Genomic DNA, 8435 nt, shown 5'->3' on the forward strand with positions numbered 1-8435 from the left:
ATGGTCTATATATCAAAACACTCGACAGAAGAGAGCGGTTTTTCTACCGGTGCTGGTGGGAGTGAGCCTAGTTACTGCAGTGGCCCCACAGGGGCAGGAGCATTAGGCCATAGCTTAGTCAGCTCTCAAGGCCTAGCAAGTCAATTGGCAGCATTAGACGATAGAGTGAGCCTAACTTTGAGAGAAACCTCAACCTCCGTTATTTCCCTCCAGCGACAACTTACTTCCCTTGCCCAGGTCACCCTTCAATATCGGCGGGCCTTAGATCTGCTTACTGCAGAAAGGGGCAGAACCTGTATTTTCTTGCAGGAAGAATGCTGCTACTATATCAATGAGTCTGGGGTTGTAGAGCAAAACGTAAAAAAACTGCAAGAATTACAAAAAGACCTCCACAAAACACGAGTACATGAAGGCGGCCCTTATGGGTGGCTTCAGTCTCCCATAATGGCCTGGCTAATGCCTCTGCTAGGCCTCTTAATAACAGTATGTGGTTTATTCTTAATCGCCCCATGTGTTTTCAAGTTCTTTCAACAGCACATAGCAGAAATTTCACACATAAAAGTTAATCAACTGTTGCTGCGTGAGTACTCGCCCCTCCCGACTGAGCCTCTAGCCATCAACCAGCCTTAAACCCCCCATGCTGCCCCTCCTCAGCCAGAAGTAGCCAGATCCAGTTGGTGCCCATTATAACCAAAAGGCTGAAATGTAAGGCTGAGAGCACTGACGGGAGGAGCAAGCACGTCGGACCCTGATGACATGTCAAAGTCCCTGGCTGCTGCCCCCTCCCACGTCGGGCCCTGATAACGTGTCAAAGTCCCGGGATGCCGCCCCCTCCCAACCTGAAAAAATGTGCCTTACGTTAGCCAATCCTCGCACCGCTATAAATCTAAGCTCTGCCTCCCCCTACCTTCTTTGAAAACTCGCTGCCTGTCTGCTTACGCACGTGAATTCCCCAGCCTCTATTTCTGTAGACTGGGTAAATCTCACCCAGGTGTTTGCGTTCAAATAAACTACCTGGCCCTTTGTTGCCTCTCTTCGCCTGCTTATTTCGGCTAGAATTTATCCTACACTGGCCATCCTAACTGGTGTGAGGTGATATCTCATTGTGGTTTTAATTTACATTTCTCTGATGATCAGGGATGTGGATGTGCCTGTTGGCCATCTGAATTTCCTCTTACAGGAAAGTGTCTGTTCAGATCCTCTGCCCATTTTTAATTGGATTATTTGCTTTTTCTTTGTTGAGGTTCATGAGCTCTTTATATATTTTAGATGTCAACCACTTATTGGATATGTCATTTGTGAATATATTCTCCCATACTTTAGGATGTCTTTTTGTTCTACTGATGGTGTCCTTTGCTGTACAGAAGGTTTTTAGCTTGATATAGTCCCACTTGTTCATTTTTGCTTTTGTTTCCCTTTTCCAGGGATATATGTTCATGAAGAAGTTGTTCAAGTTTATGTCCAAAAGATTTTGCCTGTGTTTTTTTCTAAGATTTTTATGGTTTCATGACTTACATTCAGGTCTTTGATCCATTTTGAATTTACTTTTCTGCATGAGGTTAGACAGTGATCCAGTTTCACTGTCTTACATGTAGCTGTCCAGTTTTGCCAACACCAGATGTTGAAGATGCTGTCATTTCCCCATTGTATATCCATGGCTCCTTTATCATATATTAATTGACCACATATGGTTGGGTTTATATCTGGATTCTCTATTATTTTCTACTGGTCTATGAGTCTGCTCTTGTGCCAGTACCAAATTGTCTTGATTACTGTGGCTTTGTAGTGGAGCTTTAAGTTGGGAAGCGAGATCCCCCAGCTTTATTCTTTCTTCTGAGGATTGCTTTGTCTATTTGGGGTCTTTTGTGGTTCCATATGAGTTTTAGAACTATTTGTTCCAGTTCGTTGAAGAATGCTATTTTTATTTTGACAGGGATTGCAATGAATCTGTAGATTGCTTTAGGCAAGATGGCCATTTCGACAATATTAATTCTTCCTACCCAAGAGCATGAGATGAGTTTCCATTTGTTAGTGTCCTTTTTAATTTCTCTCAAGAGTGTCTTGTGGTTTTCAGGGCATAGGTCTTTCACATATGTATGTTTATATTTAAAGTGGCTTTCTTGTATACAAGAAATGTAAATGCTCTTGTAGCTTTCATAACATGGATCTTATAGAAAATTTTCGGGAGAAATTTTTTAAAATTAAGAGCAGGTCAATACAGACAACAATACAGGGATAAAGATGACTAAGACATTATAATGTAGTCACTGTTGCTCTTATTTATACATCCACAAGCTTTCTACGTAAAAGAACAAATGGTAAATATTTTAAGCTTTTTTGGTCATGTGATCTCTGTCCTAATTATTCAACTTTGCCACTGTAGAGCAAAAGTTTCCCTAGACAGTAGATAAATTAATGGATATGGTTATGTTCCAATAAAACTTTATTTTCAAAAGAGGCAACAAGCGGGGTTTGACCTGTTTGCTTTGGTTTGTCCCATGACCTTGACAGATTCACATTCTATATGGTTGAGCAAGAGTAGTGTTGGATTCTGTAAGTGTAAAATATAATGTAGTCATTAAACTGGTAAGTTCATGTTTTGGACTAGATTTATCACCAGGGAACAACCCAGTATACAAGACTGCACAGGCCTTTCCCCATTGCAGTCCACTTTCAATTCCCAGTGTCACCAACGACCTTCATAGTGCCACATACCAGATCTTTTCCTATTGGATGTCCCTGCTGCTTTACAAATTAGATGTTTCTCCATGAAGATTTTTTCGCCTTTTGTTTTTATGACATTACTATTTTCATATTTCTTACAATGTCTATTCACTTCCATTATGATCTTACCTCTCCTTGGAAATCTTTGTCCTGTTACCTAGTAATAATATCATGACTCTTCAAGACCAAACTCTGCTTTTTCTTGGCATCTTCTTTATTATGCCTTAATTAAAATTTTTCTTGGACTCAGTGTTATTTTTAGTGTCTATAATTATCTACACATTTTTAAACTATAGTCCATTGAACTTATCTTTTCCACATTATTTGGGATATATGCTACATCATTTTTCCCTTTACTCAATTTTTTGAATATTTACTTTCTCATACGCCTTTGCAATATATTTGACACTTGTAAATACTCTATGACATTAACTGATTCTCTCTGACATGAGTGGCTTGGTCTTCTATTTATTGAGATAAGAAATTTTGCAGGATGGTTTGGATGGAGAAATAAGTGCAAAATGTCCACTTTGGAATATGTGTAATTAAAGAAATAAGATCTCTCATATAAGACCACTGACACGAGTCTTACAGAATAAGATTTTGTTGACTATTGTGAGAATTGTTCCACCAATTATCATTTAATATTTACTCTCACACTGTAAAGTATAAAAACTAATACTAAGATTTAACCTGTGATGAAACTTAGGATTTATGGAGTTAAAAATGACACTCATCCAGCTATAAGTATATATATATATATGTATATATATATATATACATATATATATATATACATATATATATACACACACACACACACACACACACACACACACATATGATCATCAACAAACAAGGATATGGCTATAGCAGAAACATCTAAAAAGCTAAAGATGTGAGGAACTAATTCACTTGATAAAACACAAATGTTTGTAAATATGTACTGATCTTGGTCAAAAATCAACAATTACCAACAAATGAAGCCACATCCCATGGAATCATATAAAAGCAAAGTGGTGTTTTGAATGGAGCATTTGAATATGCATCCAAAAAAGTTTATTCTGTGCTCTATGCTTAATAAAATTAATATTTTAAATTGAGGTGAATTGCTTTCAATTACAGCACTAAACAAATGTGACCAAAAAAATGATATTCGTGGAAGCTAAGCAAAGAAGAACTGCATATGGATAAGTGGGGTTTTCAGACTCAAAGTTGGAAAGAATAGTTGTAAAGTTACCAGTCTGCATTGATCGGATATTTCTCTAGCAAAATAGAAACAATTCTTGTTTGGGGTTTTGGCAAAATGTTGTAGTACAATTTATCAATTAGAAGAGGTTTGAGGCAAACTCAAAAAATCCACCATGATTACTAAAAAAAGAACAGATGTAGCATAAAATACGAAACATTCAAAGGAGTTCAGCTTCCATATTCATAACATGAAAAATCAGTATGAGGCTTCTATTATGGTGGACAATAGTATTGCATAGCAAGGAGCATGCATTCTGAAAGCCAAAGCCCCTGGGTTTGAATTCTACATTGTCACTTCCTAGATGAGCTACCTGTGTAAATTATATAAACGTTCTGTGTCTCAGTTTCCTAAATGGTACAATGAGAACAGTAATACACCTCTATCACTGTATATTCTTTTTGACTAAAGGAGTAAGTGCGAAAGGGGCCAAATAAATAGCCAAACACATAGTGATCACTACTTGAATGATAAGCTGCTATTATTACAATTACAATAAGCAAACGGAAACTTGAAAGTAATGACTTTTACCTAAGAATTTTTAATCACTTCATACGATAGTTTGGATATTTTTTTAAATTTTCAAATTGCAATGTCCAATGTACTCAGGAGTTTTAAATGATTACGGTAATTAGCCTAGTGTTTCAACTATTGTGCACATGAAAAAATATTATTAGTAAGTATAGAATATGAAATAACAATGTCAACATAAATAACAATTTTTGCTAATACTTATCGAAAGCCTCCAATGAAAAGACATTCTTTTATTTCTAAAAGAAACAAACAGAAAATACAATAGTAGACAAAGAAAAAAATAGTATGCCTTAAATATCCCTGCTAAATATCTTATCTGAATGGAGAAATTGCATGTTGGATATAAGATTCAAACTAGTACTAAATGCACCATGACTCTGTGGAAACGATTCTACCAATGTGGGTTTGCATTTATGAATTTTAGTTCTCAGAAATTTTCTTGTTTGGGAAAACGAGACCAACCACGCGGTCACGAATCTGCTTAGTTTTGACACCATACACCAGGGGGTTGACTACGGGAGGTACCAGAAGGTACAAACTTGCAAAAATTATGTGGACACTTGGAGGTACCCTCTTGCCAATGCGATGAGTTAGGAAACTAAACCAGGCAGGTGTGTAAGACACAAGTATAGTGCAGACATGGGCAGCACAGGTGCCCAGTGCTTTAGAGCGGGCATTCCTGGAAGAGAGCCGGAAGACTGCCTGGAGGATTTTGATATAGGATGTGGCTATGAGCCCTAGGTCCAACACCATCACTGAAAGAGCCACAGAGATTCCATATGCTCTGTTAACATTGGTGTTGGCACTGGCCAACTTCACCACAGCCATGTGCTCACAATAAACATGACTGATAACATATTTAGTATAATATGGTAGTCTTTTAATGAGAAGAGGACAGGGCAAAACCATAAGAGTAGCTCGGGTTATAGCAGCTAGACCCATTTTAATGACCTGAGGTGTTGTCAGGATGGTTGTATAATGCAGTGGGATGCAAATAGCTACATAACGGTCAAAAGCCATGGCAACTAGGAGGGCTGACTCAGTTATGCTAATTGTGTGGATAAAATACAACTGTGCAAGGCAGACTTCAAAGTCAATCCAATGAGCATCCAACCAGAAAATGCCAAGCATCTTGGGGGCTGCAGAAGAAGCAAGAGCCACGTCATTCACTGCAAGCATGCAAAGGAAGAAATACATAGGCTGGTGGAGGCTGGTCTCCAGTTTGATGGTAGCAATGATTATGCTGTTCCCCAGCCAGGTGAGTGCATAGAGGAGGCAGACGGGGATCCCCATCCAGCAGTGAAAATCCTGTAAACCAGGAATACCAACCAGGAAGAAAGATGAGATGCAGTGATGTGTGGCATTGTCTGCCATGTTAAAACTGTAGGGTTTGCATGATCAGCTTCAAAGTAGCCAGTCAAATCACCTAAGAGAGGAAAGCAGGATGACGGAATGATTCCTTCATGTGTCTGGCTCTGGGGACCCAAGACACATGATTTGACAGCTTACCAAAAGGGCGAAACCTCTGTAAATCATCAGGTAAACCACCTTTCTAACTTCATCATTTCTGCAAATTCACCTTCAAAAAAGAAAATTAAATTAAATTATGTCAGGTTTTTTTCTGACTTTTGTAATTTTGTCCGGTAATTTTTTATTTCTTATTACAGCATCAGTTAGTAATATATATCCTCATCATTGCATCCAAGCTAGTGTTACATTTTGTGACATAAACAGTTTAGGGGAAGTTGAGCTCTGTTTTCAAGGAAATTGAGGTCAAGTATAGATATGAATGCATACACACACAAACATGCACAATAATTAACAAGTATTTCAAAATACAATCATTATTTCATTACTACTCTTATCTATAGGGAGCATAACTAAATAATCAGGAATTCAGAATAAGATCTCCTAACGCTAAAATATAAGAACAAAGCTTGTAAAAACGAAAGACAATATGTGCCTTATCATGAAGGGCAAATTTATTCGTATTTTATATTAACTCCTTAAGATCTAAAGATGGACAGCATAACATAACTGTCTAAACAGATTAAAAAGGAATATTTTATGTATGCATGCAATGAAATGATTTAAAATTGCTGCAAATAAGCATATTAGTTGTTAATGAGCCCGATCTATTTTCTCCACAGGCATTACTATCAGATATAGACACAGCTCTTATCTCTGGGTACCTCCTTCCTGTTTAATGACAGTGAAGAATAAATCAAGCACAATTCAGTCCTTTAGTCTCAGCAGGAAGAGTAGCTACTTGTGACTCTTGCTCTGACCACATCCTCTACTTTTGGTAACTGACATCCATTTTTCTTCTGCCATCCAGTTTCTACCTACAATTGTAATTCTGGAATATACACTCCACTCATAAAATGATTTTTAAATTTATAATTGCACACAGCATCTCAATTTCTCGTCCTGAACTCCACTGATGTGAGAGACCAAGATATATTGATAAAGATTCCTAGTGGCAATCTTTGTGTGGATGTCTAAATAATAGCTGTGTGGGAAAAAATGCTTTTCTGTTATGGGCCCTGCATTCCTACTATTATTAAACATAAAGTTGCTCTAGGCCTATGTAAGAATCTGACATGCTTCCTTATGAGGAATTGAAAAATGTTAAATGAGTCGTAAAGCATTTCAGAAAAAATCAGAGCTGAAACTTTAGTCACAACATGGCAACTTAAAGTTGAGGAATTATTCCATTTGGGAAAGCATATAATTTCAGAGAAAAGACTTAAGGCAAAAAAAGAAAAATTCTACAAATAGCAAGTGTTCAACGTATGAAAAGATTTTACGTATTTATTAAACTTTTGCTTATACAAATTCTCAAATGACTGCTGCGTCCTTAGAAACTTGGTTTGCCAAATTTCATTCCTATATCTCCTTCTAGGGGCATTAAACATATAAGAGGCTCACCCCCTGTAGGGAAGCTCTGCCCTCACTTTCCCTACTGTTGTGTGAGGAGAGCTGTCTGCTGCCTCACCCTGGATGCATCTGGTCTTGTCCACGAAAGCTTGAAAACACAGCGTACTGTACCCATAAGTAGGGAGCTAGACAAGAGCTTTGAAAGCTGGACACCTGGCCAGGAATGCCACATTCACGGCATCTTCAATACTTATGAAATGATGAATTACCACTATAGCAGTATAAAAAAGCGGTATAGCTTTCTGCAGAATGAAGTGTCTTCTTTTACGCACTCCCAAGATCACTCCTTCCATCTTCTTTGCTCCTAGTGTTGCCCCAAGACCTCAAAAGTAACCTGTGGACCCCAACACCCCCCTAGGAATAAATAATAAATTTTAACTAGGGAACATTACTAACAATTACAAACAAGAGAAACGGCTCTGTGTGAATACATATAAATATTTTTAAATCAGCTTTAATATTCAGTAAATTTACCTATAAGAAGGTGACAAGTCTAACCCATACCAGCAGCATAGAAGTAAAGTGACTTTCCCTTAAATAAGTGAAGCTTCCGCAGATTCGTAGAATATGGCACACATTGCAGAGAACTACCCACAAATCATGGTCTGTTTGTACAGTCACCCCTCCCATTCTACAAAGTCTTCTTTATTTTATCTTAGTCTTAGTTTCAAAGAAATTTTGTAGAAATCCATTTATTTCCACAAGGTCATTCTGTATAATATCTTCAATGAACATCCTGCCAGCACAGTCAGAATCCCTGCCCAGATGTCTTTAATTTTCAGTTGGCACAGTCATTTAATCTGTTTCTGAACCATATAAGTGTCTTATTCCTTGTAACAGCTTGGACTTTATCATTTTACCTGTTTCTGGGTCAGTCCACAATAGCCCCTTATCTGGAATGAGCCCCTTAGAGTAGAGGAATCTAACAGAATGCCACAGTATTTTCTATACAGTGTTTTTTGAATGCATTATATATATTACTTAAAAG

General features: G+C 37.6%; 1 protein-coding gene across 1 annotated transcript; it reads right to left on the bottom strand.

Moving 5' to 3' along the window:
- Positions 1 to 4927: 4927 nt before the first annotated feature.
- Positions 4928 to 5881, bottom strand: LOC118912097 (olfactory receptor 52P1-like). Its single transcript, XM_036884879.2, has one exon. The coding sequence runs from the start codon at positions 5879 to 5881 to the stop codon at positions 4928 to 4930; it is 954 nt and encodes a 317-aa protein (XP_036740774.2).
- Positions 5882 to 8435: the final 2554 nt, after the last annotated feature.

Source organism: Manis pentadactyla, chromosome 9, assembly GCF_030020395.1.
Source record: "Manis pentadactyla isolate mManPen7 chromosome 9, mManPen7.hap1, whole genome shotgun sequence".
Classification (NCBI taxonomy): Eukaryota; Metazoa; Chordata; class Mammalia; order Pholidota; family Manidae; genus Manis; species Manis pentadactyla.

What these genes read in the sequence shown, in the direction of transcription:
- LOC118912097 (XM_036884879.2), bottom strand. Translation starts at nt 5,881, where the DNA reads ATGGCAGACAATGCCACACATCACTGCATCTCATCTTTCTTCCTGGTT.